At 43.0% G+C, this 18,111-nt stretch overlaps 1 protein-coding gene across 1 annotated transcript in view; it reads left to right on the forward strand.

Moving 5' to 3' along the window:
- The first annotated feature begins 7,228 nt into the window (after positions 1-7,228).
- eys (eyes shut homolog) overlaps positions 7,229-18,111 on the forward strand; it is a 52,194-nt gene continuing 41,311 nt past the window's right edge. The window contains exons 1-2 of the mRNA XM_068020142.1: positions 7,229-7,413; positions 12,202-12,376. Coding sequence (XP_067876243.1) covers positions 7,314-7,413; positions 12,202-12,376 — 275 coding nt within the window. The 5' untranslated portion in view covers positions 7,229-7,313. The remainder of the gene's footprint in view (positions 7,414-12,201; positions 12,377-18,111) is intronic.

Genomic DNA, 18,111 nt, shown 5'->3' on the forward strand with positions numbered 1-18,111 from the left:
GGGTCGTATGGCCTACTGCTGCTCCTATTTCTTATGTTCTATGTTCTTATGCAAAACACGGTATACAGTAACACATGCCATACTGTAACACGTGGTATACTGTAACACATGTATACTGTAACAAAGCCTCATAAAGCAAGCTCGGCAGAATGCCAGTCTAAGAATTCCGAACATCAATCAGCTTTGATACATCACCATTTGGAAATTGTCGATTTCCTCGGTTGCTAGGTGATTTTTTTTGTTGCAGTAGCTAGAGGCCCAGGTCTGTTTAATATCAATTCCCATGATACAGGAGATAATTTGCAACTATGCTAAGGTTTGTTGTGGTGACTGCACACGGATGACTTCACTCTTTATAAGCAAGCTGGCTGTGTCTCAATGCATCACATGCGGGTCAGGCAGTGACTGATTACCTTGGTCATGGTTAAAGGAATATTGATTTTTTTCGACTTTTAAATGTATCCCTGTTCTGTGTGCTTTGATTCAGAGATGCAACATTGATTTTTGTATTCATTACTTTAAAAGCATTGTCAGCCATGGCTCAGCTGGTGGCTCTCTTGCCCCTGAGTTGGAAGCTTATGGATTCAAGTCCCCACTCCAAAGACTTGAGTACACAATCCAGGCTGACACTCCAGTGCGGTACTGAGGGGCTGCTGCACTGTCAGCGGTGCCATCTTTCAGATGACACGTTAAACCATCTGACCTCTCAGGTGGATATAAAAGATCCCATGGCACTATTTCGAAGAAGAGCAGGAGAGTTCTCCCTGGTGTCCTGGCCAATATTTATCCCTCAATCAACATCCCAAACACAGATGATCGCGTTACTGTTTGTGGGGTCTTGCTGTGTGTAATTGTCTGCCGCTTTTCCTGCATTACAACAGTGGCCACACTTCAAAAGTACTGCATTGGCTGTAAAGCACTTTAGGTCGTCCTGAGGTCATGAAAGGTGCTTTATAAATGCATGTTTTTTTTTGATGAAGCCATGTATATAAAAAAATCAAAGGCAGACAATGACCCAGTTCCAGAACCTGATGTGAACGGAGGCAATCAGTTAGTGGGTTCATGTATGTCAATGTTGAATCACACAAACATTAAAGGTTGAAAACCGGGTGATATGCAAGCATACTGCGGAGTTTAGTGGCTTTTGACACTCATTTAACCTGATTGGTCAGTTCTCTTGGTTACAAAGATGTGGGTTTTCCCTTTATTGCGTGTCTTCTTTATGAGCTTTACACAATAACATAAGAAATTATATAACTGCACAAAGAAGCCATTCAGCCCCTCATGCCTATTCCTTCCAGGGAACACTTACAATTATCCCCTTTCGTACTCTGCACAACCGACCTAATCTCCTGAGGGAGGCAACCAACCACAGATGTAAATATTGGAAGAGTTCCAGTTGCCTTGGAAATGCCTTTAAAGTGTTTTGTTAACATTGGCAACAAAGTCCTTGTTGACAGCAAGGCTCCATGCACATTGAATATCAACAGCATCTTTACTGCCAATTTCTGCCTCGTCCATGGCCAAAATGACAGGGTTTTTAAGTTACTTTTTTTATCAATTTACTTTGTAAAAAAATCATATCACAATAATTTAAAATGAAATCTTTTTACTTCATTTATTATTGAGATATGAGAGAGGCTATCAGGTTAGCACTTAGTTACCCTGAGAAGGTGATGGTGGACCTTCTCCTTAAACCCTTCGAATCCTTGTTGTGTTGGTACTTCCACAGTTTTGTGAGGGAGGGAGTTCCAGGATTCTGACACAGCGACAACGAATAAACAGAGATGTATATCTACATCAGGGACTTGGAGGTGGTGTGACATTTCTGTTTTTGTTGTGCTTGGTGGTAGAGGTAACGGGTTTGGAAGGTGCTGTCAAAGGAGCTTTGGTGAGTTGCTGCAGTGCATCATGTAGGTAGTACACACTGCAGCCACTGTGGAGGTTGAAATACAAATTTTTAACGTTGAGTTCATTGAGAAAGACAATAGCGTTTCTTTCCATTTTATTTTTATTATCTCAGTTTGAGCTGCCAGTAAAGAAAGATTTATATTTGTATCAAAAACAAGAAATGCTGGATTCACTCAGCAGGTCTGGCAGCATCGGTGGAAAGAGAAGCAGAGTTAACATTTCGGGTCAGTGACCCGAAACCGGTTCCGAAGAAGGGTCACTGACCCGAAACGTTAACTCTGCTTCTCTTTCCACCGATGCTGCCAGACCTGCTGAGTGAATCCAGCATTTCTTGTTTTTGTTTCAGATTTCCAGCATCCGCAGTATTTTGCTTTTATTTTATATTTGTATCATTCCTTTCATAACCTCAGGACATCCCAACACATTTTACAGGCAATGAAATAGCATAGGCATTGTTATAATGTAGGAACTGCCACAGCAAGCTCCCACCAACAGCAATATGATAAGAACTCTATAATTCATTCTTAGTTATGGTAATGAGGGAGAAGTATTGGTTCAGTCACCAAACAGAACTCCCCTACTCTTCTTTGAAATGTTGCATGAGACCTTCTGCATCCACCTGCAAGAGTAGACAGGCAGTAGTTTAACATTCCTTCTGAAGGACAGCATCTTCAACAGTGCAGTACTTCTTCAATACTAGTACTTCAACCCACAACCGTTTGACTTGGGGACAAGAGTTCTACCAATAGAGCCATCAATAACACACTTGAACGAAAGAGCTTTTGTTTATAATCCATGAGGTGCTGTGCCTAAGATACCCAGACCCCTTTCAAGAATGATCCTTACAACTAGCAGAGAAGAGAATTTGTCAGTTTGGGATAGCTGAAATCTCATTGAAAAGAATGATTTTCAAATCACCTGTAATATCAGTCCCACTGATATTTTATCTAATTTCAATTAATTTTGCAGTACTCTAAAACTAATTTATACAAACAAGTTCCCAGCTTGCTGCATAATACACACTGAACATTCCCAATACAGCCTGCAAAATGAGCATGTGGGCCCCACATAATCCTCACCTGGCCAAATGTTTTTGTAATGGGGGAGAAAGCAGGATGAGATCAGTTGGAGCAAGGTGACCCAGCTTCCCTTTTCTGCTTGTGGCTCGCTTTTTGTTCTTGTTGCAGAGGAAACTCTTGATTTCATTTGCATAAACAAAATATATTTTGCCCCATATTAGTCTTCACGCCTTGTGATGGTTTGCTAACTCTTGTTGTGTCTCTCTCCAGGGTTGAACGGAGATGATTTCCTCGTGCTGGGCCTGCGAAATGGAAGTGTAGTTTACAGCTTTAATTTAGGTTCTGGTGCCACTGTAATAGTCAGTGAGCCTCTGGATCGGCTCCTCAAGATACACGTCGTTCATTTAGGCAGGTTCCTCAAGACTGGATGGTTGAAGGTTGGTATGGGTTGTCAGGCATGGGGAATGGCGTGGAGCAGCTCATACACACCTTCATATAAATAGATCCTTTCACATCCTATCCCTTGCTTAGAGAAGAAGGGATATCCAGGAGTGATAACAAGGTTATGATTTAGTCAAGTGGTCCAATTTGTTCTCAGAATGTGGACAATGCTGACAAGGTTGCCACAGTTGGCCAAGCCTTGTTGCCATGAGAAGGTAATGGTGGGGTCATGTGGTTCAGGTGATGGTTATATGCCAAAGGAGAGGCTCATGTTCTTCAGTACCTTCCTGGTGTCCCTTTCTTATATTACAACAGTGACTACATTTCAAAAGTACTTCATTGGCTGTAAAGCACTTTGGGATGGCTTGAGGATGTGAAAGGCACTATATAAATGCAAGTGTTTCATTTTCTTCTTTTGCAATTATTCTAGAGTTCAGGTGGGCAACTGTTTTCTATTTCTTGTATTGTGTTTTATAGTTGGTGTTATAGTAGATGGCAGCCAGGATGCTTTGGCCAATCATCATAAGTTGGGCAACCGATGGCACCTGTATCATTTAGGGGAGGGAGAAGAAAAGAGGGGAAAACAAAATCAACCCGTATCACAAACAGCACGAGCAAAGAAAAAAATAGGATCAACTTGCATTTCTATAGTACCTTTCTCAACCTCAGGACATCCCAAAGCACTTCACGACCAAGGAAGTACTTTTTGAAGTATAGTCATTGTTGATTTGTAGGAAACCAGTGGCCAATTTAAACATGACAAGGTTTCACAAACCAAAATATGATAATAGCTAGATAATCTGTTCTTGTGATGTTAGTTTGGAGATAAATATTGGCCAGGGCACCGAGGAGATCTCCCCTACTCTTCGAAATAGTGAAAAAAGACGGGACCTCAGTTTAACACCTCATCTGAAAGATGGCACCTCCAACAGGGCAGCACTCCTTCAGTATAGCAAGGCTGCTGAAGGAGGCCTGAAAACCTATTACTCCCCACACTTCTCAGGAAAACAATACATGGCATACTAGCCGTTAAAATTAGGCAGAAGAAAATAGTCATCCCAAATCACCAAAACATCACATAATTTCTCCCTCCCTATTCCTGTCATATCTGCTCAGATGATGACTGTGTTGTGAAATTACATTTTACCTTGTTGCCTCAGTTGGCAGCAATCATTCATGCCTCACTCCAAGTCATAAGCATAGATTCTAGGCCGACACTTAAGTGCTTGAGGTGATTTTTGACCTTGGTTCCCAAGGCGCTCCACCATTGGGGTTTTCCTCGGGTCATGTCTGGGTCTGTTTAGAATCATTGAATGAGATCAATTGTTATGATTAGTCAACAACTCCATTATCGTTGTATCATGTGACCACCAGGATGATAGAAGGCAAACCAGATGGACCTTGATTTTTCCTTGTTCAGCAATTGCTATGATCCTACTGAGGGAGCATTACAGTGTCAGAGTGGCTGTCTTTTGGATGAGAAGTTAAATTGAGGCCTCATCTGCCCTCTAAAGTTGATATATCATGTGGGGCTATTTGAAGAAGAGCAAGGGAGTTCTCCCTGGTGTCCTGGTCAATATATATCCCTCAACCAACATCACTAAATCAGATGCTGTAGTACTTACCATATTGGGATCTTGCTGTGTGCAAATTGGCTGCTAAGTTTCCTTCGAAAGTATTCATTGGCTGGGAAGTGCGTTGGGATGTCCTGAGGACATGAAAGGTGTTTATAAATGCAAGTTTCTTTTTTCTTTATAGCAATAACAACTTGGATTTTTGACCTTTTGTTGTGTACAAAGAGTATTTACAGGGAATTGGGGAAAGAGTAGGTACTGACCATTAGTGACAAAGGGTTTGGAGAGGAGAGAAGAAACACATATTAAGAGGGCTTTTGAACTTAGAGAGGCAGGTGATAAGGTTTGTAGGATGACCCTGCCACTGGCTCTGAAAAGGGAATGAAAAAGTTAAATAAAAATAAAAATAGAATTGAAGGCAATAGGGAAGGATTGATAATGGAAGAAAGGTAAAAAGGATGAGCAGTATTATTTTCAGAATTGTTTAGTTGTTGCAATTATTTTGAGGAGTTCAATATTATTGGGTTGAAATCAAAGTACAATAATACAAAACTGGCTAGCAGAGGGAAGGTGAAATTACCTTGAAACTGCTAGCACATTACATTGAACATCAACACACATTTTCCCGTGATACGCAAATCCATTGTGAGGTTAGTGTGTAGAAAGTGAAGCTTCCTTTCTTCTGCTGGAGTTCCTTGTCGAACAGCTGCAGACGGGCTGGAAGAAACAGAAAGCATAGCCTACATTTTTTAAATTTGTAAATGGACCAATCAAGTTATTGCTAAATCGTTATAGCACTGGTTTGGCCTCAGCTGGAGTTTTATGTTCAATTCTGGGTGCCAAACTTTAGGAAGGATGTCAAGGCCTTGGAGAGGGTGCAGAGGAGATTTACTAGAATGAACTTTAAATCTGAAACTGATAGATCTCTGTTAACTAGATGTGTTAAGGATTATGAAATTAGGTCACAGATCATCCATGATCACATGCTCGAGGAGATAAATGGCCTCCTCCCATTCCTATGTTCCTAATAGTACCAGGGCTGAGTGACTATGTGAAGGGACTAGAGAATCTGGTATTCTTCTCCTTTAGAGTAGAGAAGGTTAAATGGTAGATTCAATAAAGTATTCAAAATTGGGTGGCATAGTGGTTAGCACCGCAGCCTCACAGCTCCAGTGACCCAGGTTCAATTCTGGGTACTGCCTGTGCGGAGTTTGCAAGTTCTCCCTGTGTCTGTGCGGGTTTTTGTCAGGTGTTCTGGTTTCCTCCCACAGCCAGAGACTTGCAGGTTGATAGGTAAATTGGCCATTGTAAATTGCCCCTAGTGTAGGTAGGTGGTAGGAGAATGGTGGGGATGTAGTAGGGAATATGGGATTAATGTAGGATTAGTATAAATGGGTGATTGTTGGTCTGCATGGACTCGGAGGGCCGAAGGACCTGTTTCAGTGCTGTATCTCTAAATAAAATAAAATTATGAAGGGCTTTAATAGAGTGGGTAAGGAGAAACTGATGCTATTAATAGGAGGGTCAATAACCAAAGGACACAGATTTAAGATAATTGGCAGAAGGACTGAAGAGAGATGTTTTTATGCAGAGAGTTGTTGTGATCGAGAATGCACTACCTGAAAGGGTGGTGGAAGCAGATTCAATAGTAACTTTCAAAAGGGAATTGAATAGGTTCTTGAATGGCAGAAAACTACACAGCTATGGGGAAAGAGCAGGGGAGTGGGACCAGCTGGATAGCTCTTTTAGCAAGCTGGCTTATTATTTTAGAAAGGTTGCTATGTTTTTTTAATTGGATGAGGCAGGAGGTAATGTGGAACACTCGGTGGCAGTGTGCAGCAATATAAAATTCCCACCGGGAATATGGAACATTCCACAAACTGCGTAGTATTTGAGAGACACGGGTATGAATTAAATTGACAGTTCCCAAAAGGATGTTAAAAGTCAGGAATTTCCACACAAGTACCTTGAAAATAGGAAGCTCAGGGAAAAAAAACAAGCCACTGCAATTGTGAGTTTGATAGCATTGTGTTTATTGTTTCCATTCCTGCCCCAAGTGACTTAAGTAGATTTTGAGATTGCAATCCTGCAAAACATTATGCCAGCCTCCATTTATTGCTGAGGAAACAGTCTACAAACTAATGTGTCAAGACACCTGAGAGAATGATTTATCCCTTTGCAAGGTCAAAGGTGGCCATTCTGGGAGTTGGAATGTGTGCATTAGGTTTCCTGTCAGTTGGAAAAGCAGGCAGGATAAGGAACTGTTAAAGGACTCGAGGGGATTGTTTCATCCAGAAATTTTTAAAAAGCTGTTTGTTTTAAGGTGGACGACCAAAGGAATAAAACTAGCACTTCCGCCGGGATTTTGATGGGCCTCAATGTTTTCAGCCAACTGTACGTGGGAGGCTACAATGAGTACACCCCAGAACTCCTGCCAAACGGGACGCATTTCAGCGACGGTTTCCAAGGTAACCCTCTCCTCACTCTGTTGGTTGGACTTTCAAATAGGTTGTGTGAAAACTGAACAGAAATTAATTACAATAGCTTTTTTTTTGTCTTTAAACAGTAGCTTGCATTGTTTTGCTAGAGAAATTGGAGAGTAATTTTTTTTTATTTGAAAGTGTTTTGATCAATAAAACTGAGGAAATAGTCTACAAACTAATGTGTCAAGACACTTGAGAGAATAATTTTTCCTTTTGCGAGGTCAAAGGGGACTTTTGGTCATTTGATATCAAATTCCTAATCTTTTTTTTTGAATAAAGCTTACAGTGTGTTATTCTAAATGTTGAGTTTATTGCCCTTAGCATTTCCAAGGCTTGTTGTTTTCTGTCAGAGTTCCAGGACAGTCAAACTATTCCATAATGCAGATAGCAGATCCCTCCATTTTAATTTTAATCCAGATTTACCAACATCAAGTAACCTAAACAGCAATCATTCTGAAGAAATAAAAACAGAAAATGCTGGAAACACTCAGCAGCTCTGGCAACATCTGTCAAGGGAAAGAAAGGAGAAGAGTTAAAATGGCCTTTTGTCGGAACCATTCCAAAAATTCGTATAGGCCTTCTTAATAGGCTTTTTGTAGACTTTTGGGGGGAATGGGTAATGTTTTGAGAATTGCGTTGTACATATTGTTCACTTGAGGCTACCGTGCACACATGAGCCAACGGAGGGAACTGCAAGTGAATGTAAAACAGAATAAGGAATTATGTTCCATGATGTTCATGTGAATATTTAAGTGGCTACAGGGTGACCCAGACTGGGAATTGAATATTCAAGGATATTCGATGTTTAGGAAGGACAGACGAAAAGGAGAAGGAGGTGGTGTTGTGCTGATAACAAGGGATGTGATCAGTACATTAGTAAGGGAGGATCTCAGATCGGAAGAACAAAATGTTGAATCTGTTTGGGTGGAGCTAAGAAACTGCAAGGGGCAGCAAACATTGGTAGGAGCTGTTTATAGGCCACCAAACAGTAGTGGTAGTGTGGGGCATGGCATTAATCAGAAGATTAGAGAAGCATGTAGCACAGGTAATACAGGAAGCATGGGTGAGTTCAATCTGCATATAGACTGGGTAAACCTAATGAGCACTAATGCTGTGGAGGATGAGTTTCTGGAGTGTGTTAGGGATGGTTTTCTAGAGCAGTATGTTGAGGAACCGACGAGAGAACAGGCTATTTTAGATCTTGTATTATGTAGTGAGAAAGGGCTAATTAATAATCTTCTTGGAAAAGAACCTTTAGGGATGAGTGACCACAATATGATAGAATTTTACATTATGTTCGAAAATGAGGTAGTTCAGTCTGAAGCCAGGGTGTTAAATTTAAACAAAGAAAATTATAAAGGTATGAGGGGCAAATTGGTTAAGATGGATTGGGAAAATGCATTAAAAGCTATGACAGTACAAAGGCAATGGATAGTCTTTAAATAAATATTACATACTTTACAGCAACTATACATTCCTTCAAGGCACAAAAACCCCAAAAGTAAAGGCAGCCAAAAGTGGATAACATAGGAAGTTAAGGATTGTATTAAACGAAAAGGTCCATAAAGTTGCCAGAAATAGTAGTAAACCTGAGGATTGGGAGGATTTTAGAATACAGCAAAGGAGGACAAAGAAACTAAAGGAAGGCTTGCCCGTGCACAGTGCAGGGAGTGTCAGGAGGGTCTTATGGGAGGGGCGGCAAGAATCCCAGCTGAGGGGAGGCTGCGGCTTTCCTAGTGGTACCCAGAGGACCACCCCTGCTCCTCCTAGCCTTCGAAAAGAAAGTTTCCCATTCACCTTCAAGGGATTATCCCCACAGCTACCAATCTTCCTTTACCTGGCTAAAATGCAGTCGGGGTCCCATTTCCATAACAAGATCCCATTTGCATTCACTCATAAGGCTCTGGCTTGCTTCTGATGGCCATCTCAGCCATCTGATTACGGTGACCGTAATTGGTGATTAGCAGGAATGGAGTCTCAATGTTACATTTTAAACTCCATCATCATCAGCAGCCCCCACCCCACCCCACTCCGCTCCCCAAACACTACCTGCACCAGTCCTGTTCCCACTGGGTGAGACAGGTTAAAATTTACTCCTTTTGGTTAAAGAGTCAGCTGTGGCTCAATGAGTCAGGCTCTTGTCTCTGAGTCAGTCAGAAGGTCAAAGGTTCAAGCCTCACCCTGGGACTTGTGACCATAATCCAGATTGACACTTCCAGTGTGGCACCGAGGGAGTGCTGTGCTGTTGAGGTGTTAAACTGAGTCCCTACCTGCCCTTTCAAGAGGATCTAAATAATCTTGTGATATTATTTGAAGAAGTGGAGGTGTCCTGGCCAGTATTTATCCGTGAACCATGATCTGTGCATTTATTTCATTGTTTTTTAATACCATGCAGTAAATGGCTGCTATATACATTCTCCTACAACAGCGGCTACATTTCAAAACTATTTAATTGGGCATGAATGTTTTGCCATCTATTTTTTAAATCATATGCTTGATGGCCAGTGGTTGCTTGTGAGAGGGTTGGTATTTTACTGATCAGCACTGACTTCTGGTGACCCTGCTGCAATTGTGGAAATTCAAAGCATCCATTGTTTGTATTGTTGCAATGCCAAGATATCATGCCAAGGAACTGGTCCTGAATCTTCCACCTACAACAACAAGCGACAACTTGCAATCATACAGCACCTTTGCAATGCGCAAGTTGGCTGCCGCTTTTCTCTGCAATGGCTAGAATTTAAAAGTACTTCATTGGACGTGAAACACTTTGTAGTGTACTGTGAACATGAATACAAGTATTTTCTTTCCTTCTTTCCTCATACACAAAGACAAAGGGACCCTTCTTCAGCATGCTGCTAAGAAAAACCTAGTTCAAATTCACGGTATTTGGCCTAAAACAAATTGTGCAAAGAAAAATTATGGTTTGCGGCAAGATGAATTATTGCTGCCATCACAGAGGCAATAATGTTTCAGAATCTTACATTCGGCCCATCATACCTGTTGCGGCTCCTTGCCAGAGCTGTCCAATTAGTCGCACACCTCCAACTCTTTTCCCCGCAACCCTACAAATTTTTCCCTTTCAAGTATATATCCAATTCCTTTTTGAAAGTTACTATAGCATTCTAGATCATAATATGTCGGTGTGTTAAAAAAATCACCTTATCGTTTCCACCACCCCCGGTTTCTTTACAAGTTATTTAAAGTCCTTGGTTACCAACCCTCCCACCAGTATAACCTATTTCTCTCTGCTGTCCACTTTATCAAAACCCTTCGTAATTTTGAACATCTCTATTAAATCTCCCCTTTATCATTTGTGCTCTAAAGAGAATGATCCCAGATTTTCTAGTTTCGCTACTTAACTGAAGTCCTGAAGTATGCAGTTCCTGCACTTAAGTGGAATGATTGAAATGAGAGTGCATTGCTGAATATGTTGCTCAAACGTTTCTTTTCAATTTGAGCAACCGTCCTATGCATTGCCTATGGAATGAGGTGAGGATGGAGATGGAGTGGGCAAGATGTCCAGATCTTAGGTGGCAGAACAGTGAGGGTGTAACTGTGGTTGAATTGTTTTATGTATAATTTTATCTGGCACATTGTCGATGGCTTTGTTGCAATACTTTTGTATCAACCGCACTAGTGTTAGTCAAGAATTCCTGCTTTGGAGTTTCCCAGATTGTTTAGCGTGTAATGGCATTAGGTAATGTGCCCCTGAGCCATACAAACTCACAAGGTCCCCAGTTTAATTCCCAATCTGCCCAGAAAAACATTTAGGGTAGTACAATTACCCTTAACTGACCCCCCAACCGCACCCAAGGGTAAAGAGAGAAAAATTCAGCTATGGTCATCTTATATAGAATTACATTGACTTTACAGCACTAAAACTGGCCATTTGGCCCAACTGGTCCATGCTGGGTGTTTCTGCTCCAGCAGAGCTTTCTCCCATCCTTCTTCATTTCACCCTAGCAGTATATATTTCTCCTGAGTGATCCATAATGGAAAGAGGAAGGGTGGAGGGAGGAATTATAACAAAAAGTATCAGCCCCTTATCTAACTGCAGACGTTCATGTGAGTCGTGACGAGCAACTCCAGCTTCAGGCAATAGTTCTTCACATGTTGCTTCATATACTGCATAAAATTAATTCAAATATGGTGCAGTCTTCAATCAAGAAGCAATAGGAAAACAGGAATAGAAGTAAGAGTGTCAGTCCCTTGAGCCTGCTCCACCATTCAATGAGATCAAGGCTGATCTGTATCTTAACTCCATCTACCTGTCTTGGTTCCGTAACCCTTCAATACCCTTGTCTAACAAAAGTGTGTCAATCTCAATTTTGAAATTTTCAATCGACGCCCAATCTCAACAGCTTTTTGCAGGGGACAGTTCCAGATTTCCACGACGCTTCATCTGAAGAAATACTTCCTGACATCACCCCTGAACGGCCTAACTCAAATTTTAAGGTTTATGCCCCCTTGTTCTAGACTCCCCTCCTGATGAAATAGTTTCTCTTCATCTAGCCTGTCAATTTTTTAAAATCATCTTAAACACCTCAATCAAGGGAATACAAGCCGAGTCTAACCTTATAATTTACCCCTTTAAGTAAACACAAGTGGTCAGGGTTGACAACAGATCTTCTGAACCTGATTGTGAGGTTAACATTTATACTGCAAACGAAATTTAGTCATTAAAGGAACCAAAACTAAATTAGTCGAAATCATTCAAATCCTTTTTTAAAAATTAAAACTAGGTTCATTTTTTTTTTGCGCCATTCAATGCAGGTTGTATTTATGAGTTGCAAGTTCGAGCTGGCAAGGACAGATGGTTTAGAGCACCAGGAAGTCCAGAGGGCCATCCTAATACAGGCCGGAGTGTAGGCCAGTGTGGAGATTCACCATGTGCTCGGATGAAGTGCAGGAATGGAGGGACCTGTGTGGAAAAAGCTTCCACAGTCTAGTAAGTATGAAATTTTACCAAACCGCTGTTTGAAATATGATCTGGGCTTTTTTAAAATTTAACTTCTTTATCAGATATCGAGGGGTAGAGCTTACACTTATTCCTGATAGTTTGTGTTGTGGGACCACCTCAAGAAGCTGTAAGTGAAGATCACCGGAGGAAGTGATTTTGCATCACACATGACCAAAGAGTTGTTGGTGTAGCCCACCAGAGTAATATGGGTGTAAATATGCTCGTTTCTTGGAGGCACCCAAGATCACGTCGTTGGCACCAGCTGGACCTCATTGTCACAAGGCGAGCCTCTTTAAACAGTATTCAAATCACACGCAGCTTCCACAGTGCGGACTGCGACACCGACCACTCCCTGGTGTGCAGCAATGTTAGACTCAAACCAAAGAAGCTGCATCACTCCAAGCAGACGGGCCACCCGCGCATCAACACTAACAGAATCTCTCATCCACAGCTGTTACATAGGTTTCTAAATTCACTTGAGAAAGCCCTTCAAAACACTCCCACAGGGGATGCAGAGACCAAGTGGGCCCACATCAGAGACTCCATCTATGACTCAGCAATGACCAACTATGGCAAATGTGTGAAGCGGAATGTAGACTGGTTTCAATCTCACTTTGAAGAGCTGGAACCTGTCATAGTCGCTAAGCGCATTGCAGTGTTGAACTACAAGAAAGCCCCCAGCGAGTTAACATCCGTAGCACTTAAAGCAGCCAGAAGCACTGTACAAAGAACAGCCAGGCACTGCGCAAATGACTACTGGCAACACCTAGGCAGTCATATTCAGCTGGCCTCAGACACCGGAAACATCAGAGGAATGTATGATGGCATTAAGAGAGCTTTTGGGCCAACCATCAAGAAGATAGCCCCCCTCAAATCTAAATCAGGGGACACAATCACTGACCAACGCAAGCAAATGGACCGCTGGGTGGAACACTACCTAGAACTGTACTCCAGGGAGAATGTTGTCACTGAGACCGCCCTCAATGCAGCCCAGTCTCTGCCAGTCATGGACGAGCTGGACATACAGCCAACCAAATCGGAACTCAGTGATGCCATTGATTCTCTAGCCAGCAGAAAAGCCCCTGGGAAAGACGGCATTACCCCTGAAATAATTAAGAGTGCCAAGCCTGCTATACTTTCAGCACTGTATGAACTGCTTTGCCTGTGCTGGGACGAGGGAGCAGTACCTCAGGACATGCGCGATGCCAATATCATCACCCTCTATAAGAACAAGGGTGACCGCGGTGGCTGCAACAACTACCGTGGAATCTCCCTGCTCAGCATAGTGGGGAAGGTCTTCACTCGAGTCACTTTAAACAGGCTCCAGAAGCTGGCCGAGCGCGTCTACCCTGAGGCACAGTGTGGCTTTCGTGCAGAGAGATCGACCGTTGACATGCTGTTCTCCCTTCGCCAGCTACAGGAGAAATGCCGTGAACAACAGATGCCCCTCTACGTTGCTTTCATTGATTTCACCAAAGCCTTTGGCCTCGTCAGCAGACGTGGTCTCTTCAGACTACTAGAAAAGATTGGATGTCCACCAAAGCTACTAAGTATCATCACCTCATTCCATGACAATATGAAAGGCACAATTCAACATGGCGGCACCTCATCAGACCCCTTTCCTATCCTGAGTGGCGTGAAACAGGGCTGTGTTCTCGCACCTACACTTTTTGGGATTTTCTTCTCCCTGCTGCTTTCACATGCGTTCAAGTCTTCAGAAGAAGGAATTTTCCTCCACACAGGATCCGGGGCAGGTTGTTCAACCTTGCCCGTCTAAGAGCGAAGTCCAAAGTACGGAAAGTCCTCATCAGGGAACTCCTCTTTGCTGACGATGCTGCATTAACATCTCACACTGAATAGTGTCTGCAGAGACTCATTGACAGGATTGCGGCTGCCTGCAACGAATTTGGCCTAGCCATCAGCCTCAAGAAAACGAACATCATGGGACAGAACGTCAGAAATGCTCCATCCATCAATATTGGTGACCACACTCTGGAAGTGGTTCAAGAGTTCATCTACCTAGGCTCAACTATCACCAGTAACCCGTCTCTCGATGCAGAAATCAACAAGCGCATGGGAAAGGCTTCCACTGCTATGTCCAGACTGGCCAAGAGAGTGTGGGAAAATGGCGCACTGACATGGAACACAAAAGTCCGAGTGTATCAAGCCTGTGTCCTCAGTTCCTTGCTCTACGGCAGCGAGGCCTGGACAATGTATGTCAGCCAAGAGCGACGTCTCCATTCATTCCATCTTTGCTGCCTCCGGAGAATCCTTGGCATCAGGTGGCAGGACCGCATCTCCAAAGCAGAAGTCCTTGAGGCAGCCAGCATCCCCAGCTTGTACACCCTACTGAGTCAGCGGCGCTTGAGATGCCTTGGCCATGTGAGCCGCATGGACGATGGCAGGATCCCCAAGGACACATTGTACAGCGAGCTCATCACTGGTATCAAACCCTCCGGCCGTCCATGTCTCCGCTTTAAAGACGTCTGCAAACGCGACATGAAGTCCTGTGACATTGATCACAAGTCATGGGAGTCAGTTGCCAGCGTTCGCCAGAGCTGGCAGGCAGCCATAAAGGCGGGGCTAAAGTGTGGCGAGTCGAAGAGACTTAGCAGTTAGCAGGAAAAAAGACAGAAGTGCAAGGGGAGAGCCAACTGTGTAGCAGCCCCGACAACCAATTTTATCTGTAGCACCTGTGGAAGAGTCTGTCACTCTAGTATTGGCCTTTATAGCCACTCCAGGCGCTGCATCACAAACCACTGACCACCTCCAGGCGCTTACCCACTGTCTCTCAAGACCAGGAGGCCAAAGAATATATATATGTATATATTCATAGAGTCAGAGTTATACAGCACAGAAACAGGCCCTTCGGCCCATCGTGTCTGTGCTGGCCATCCAGCACCCAACTATTCTAACCCCGTATTCCTGCACTTATATGTTCCAATTAAGTTATAGTAAAAGCCCACATATTCTTTGGATATTACTTGGCGACCTGTGAATCTTAAAATAGCGCACATACCAAAGGAACAAGTAATAGTACATGGTGGCAATGTTTGGGATATATTTTTCTGAAGAGCATCAAATATTATATCATGGCAGCATTTGATTTTTTCTGAAGAACACACCAAGAGAGAACAAGTAACAGTAGGTTGCTTACCAGGAGTGCAGCAGGCAGAAGACCTCACAACAATGCAGCAAGCTAGGACTGCAGACAGGATCCCAGGAGTTATTGAAACTCTGAGTACAGTAGGCAAATTACAAGAAGATCTGAGCTTTCAACTAATCTGGCAATGTGTCGAAAATTTAAAAAGAAGTAGCTGTAACCATTATTGCATTAGTTTTCCAAGGTTTTTTGTGTCGTATGTGGAGCCGAAACCAAAAAGATCGGGAAGTGCTCAGCAGCACCACTGGAAGTCTCCAGCACAAAGTAAAAGGCTGGTTGTGGCAGCTGCCAGTACTGCAAACTGCAGCTCTCTACAGAGGAAAAAACACTGCTCTCTCAGTTTAAAAAAAAAACAAAGGAGCTGTGTAAAGAAAGAAAGCAGTTCTAGTCTCTCACTCTTAAAAAGGGCAGGCCTGCAAAAACAAACCTGTCTAAAAAAAGAAACAGCTGTACCTATGATACAGGAAACCTGTAAAGAGAGAGCCTGTAAAAGAATTGTGCCTGGTTAAAAAAAAATGTGAAAAGCCTATATTTGTGAAAAAAACAGGATCTTCCAGAAAATAGCCCTCAGGTATCCAGTTATGGATTAGAAGGAGTGGAACATAGTGTCTAAATTTAAACTGCTTCACCAGTAGGTGGAACTATGTTTTCTGGATCAAGAAGTGAGCAAACCAGAGAAACAAACTGTAAAAAGCAGAATCACACTGGGCAACAAGGGTCTGCAATGAATCAACACATCAGGATTGTTGGATGATGATCAGAAGAACCTTAGAAAGCTATGGACATTCCTGGAAGATCAACTCACGCTAAAGGTCAATTTCAGAGTACATAGGCTTAAGCTTATGACCTACTGGCAACGGCAAATGAGTCCACTGACCATTTTGTTGCAAGGTGCCGAGACAAAGTTCAAGAATGTGACTTTGCAGATATGGAATTGTCGGGTCGGGTTATAAACTTAGTAATAGCTTTTACCCCACGAAAGTCCTTTCAAAAAGACTTGCTAGAAAGAAGAAAGGGCACTCTATAGATGCACTACTTAATGATGGAAAGAAATTTGAAACCATCATGGCAGGGTGCCAATAGTTACAAGCGTTGGTGGTGGCTATGACAATTGGTGTAGTAACCTTGAGGCAAACGTGGCCTGACACGTTCAATTCACAGTTATGCTGCATACCAGGACATGTGCAAAGCTTGTGGCATGCGGGGACATCGGGCAAGGCAGTGCAGAAGGTCGAGCTCAGATACTGCACACAGGAATGATGGCAGATTATATGCAGAGAGAACGTCTGCAAGACAGGATGGCAAATGCAACAAAAGGTACGGCAGCACGCAACAAAAGCCCAAACAGTTACATCAGGCCAGCAGACAGTTAGATTGCCAGGAGGACACAGGTGAAGAGTGCACTCATGCGAACAGCGAACAAGCATTTCACATAGTTAATTTGGATCAACATTTGAATGCTATCACACAATCTGAGGCATTCACCATGATTAGGATTATATGTCCACAGAAGAGTGACAAGCATAAGCTCAGAGTGAAAATTGACACCGGAGCCAGTGCAGATATCCTGCCCCTCCGTATACTGAAGGACGTGTATTTAAAGAAATGGGAATCTATGGTGTTGCCCACATGGCTAGGCTGACGGCCTACATTGGTTCTCCAATCAAGTAATGAAAACCTTGCTGTGCAGCTATGGGAGCTCTGAATGCCTACCGCAAATGTTTTATATTGTAGACACAACTAGACCAGCTATCGCAGGACTTCCATTGTGCTGAGATTTACGCATTGTCACAATACATGAGATCAGCACTGCACTGAAAGGTGTGGAAGGTTGCAACATGGAGTGCATTGAATTGTTTAGCAAACTGAAACTACTTTACCCAGACATCTTTGATGCAATCATCAATTTCTAGGATGATGCCATATTTCATGTGAGGGAGGATGCAGTTCCTACTATTGGCATGCCAAGGAAGTGCAGCGTGCACATTCAAGAGAAGCTTAAAGTAGAGTTGGACGAGATGAAGCGCAATAGAGTCATCCGCCGAATGCACCAGCATTCCGATTGGTGCAGCTCCATTATTTGTGTGCTGAAGAAAGATGGCAATCTCAGGATTTGCTTAGACCTGCGATGACTGGATTTAGCTCTTAAGAGATGCCTGTATAAAATCTCGACCCTGGAGGAGCTGATTCCTAAGTTTACTGGTGCTAAGTATTTTTCAAAGCTTGATGCAAAGCATGGCTACTGGTCCGTCCACTTAGTCAAGAAGTCTCAGTTACTCACAACTTCTGGAACTCCATTTGGGAGATACTGTTCAGATGGTTACCGTTTGGTCTGTGCAATAGAGGTATGCAAAGGAAACCCGACCCAAGTCCGAATGCTGGACCCGGAAGCCCGACCCGACCCCGACCCCGACAACATGCCATCGGATCCAGTTGGGGTCAGGTCGGGTAGCAGGCCTTTACCGTTGTACTGATGTAAAGGCCTGCCACCCAACCCGATCCCAACGGGTCCTGATGACATGTGTCAGGTTCGGGTCAAGTCGGGTTTCCTTTGCAACAT

Source organism: Heterodontus francisci, chromosome 3 (genome assembly GCF_036365525.1).
Source record: "Heterodontus francisci isolate sHetFra1 chromosome 3, sHetFra1.hap1, whole genome shotgun sequence".
NCBI classification, from domain to species: Eukaryota; Metazoa; Chordata; class Chondrichthyes; order Heterodontiformes; family Heterodontidae; genus Heterodontus; species Heterodontus francisci.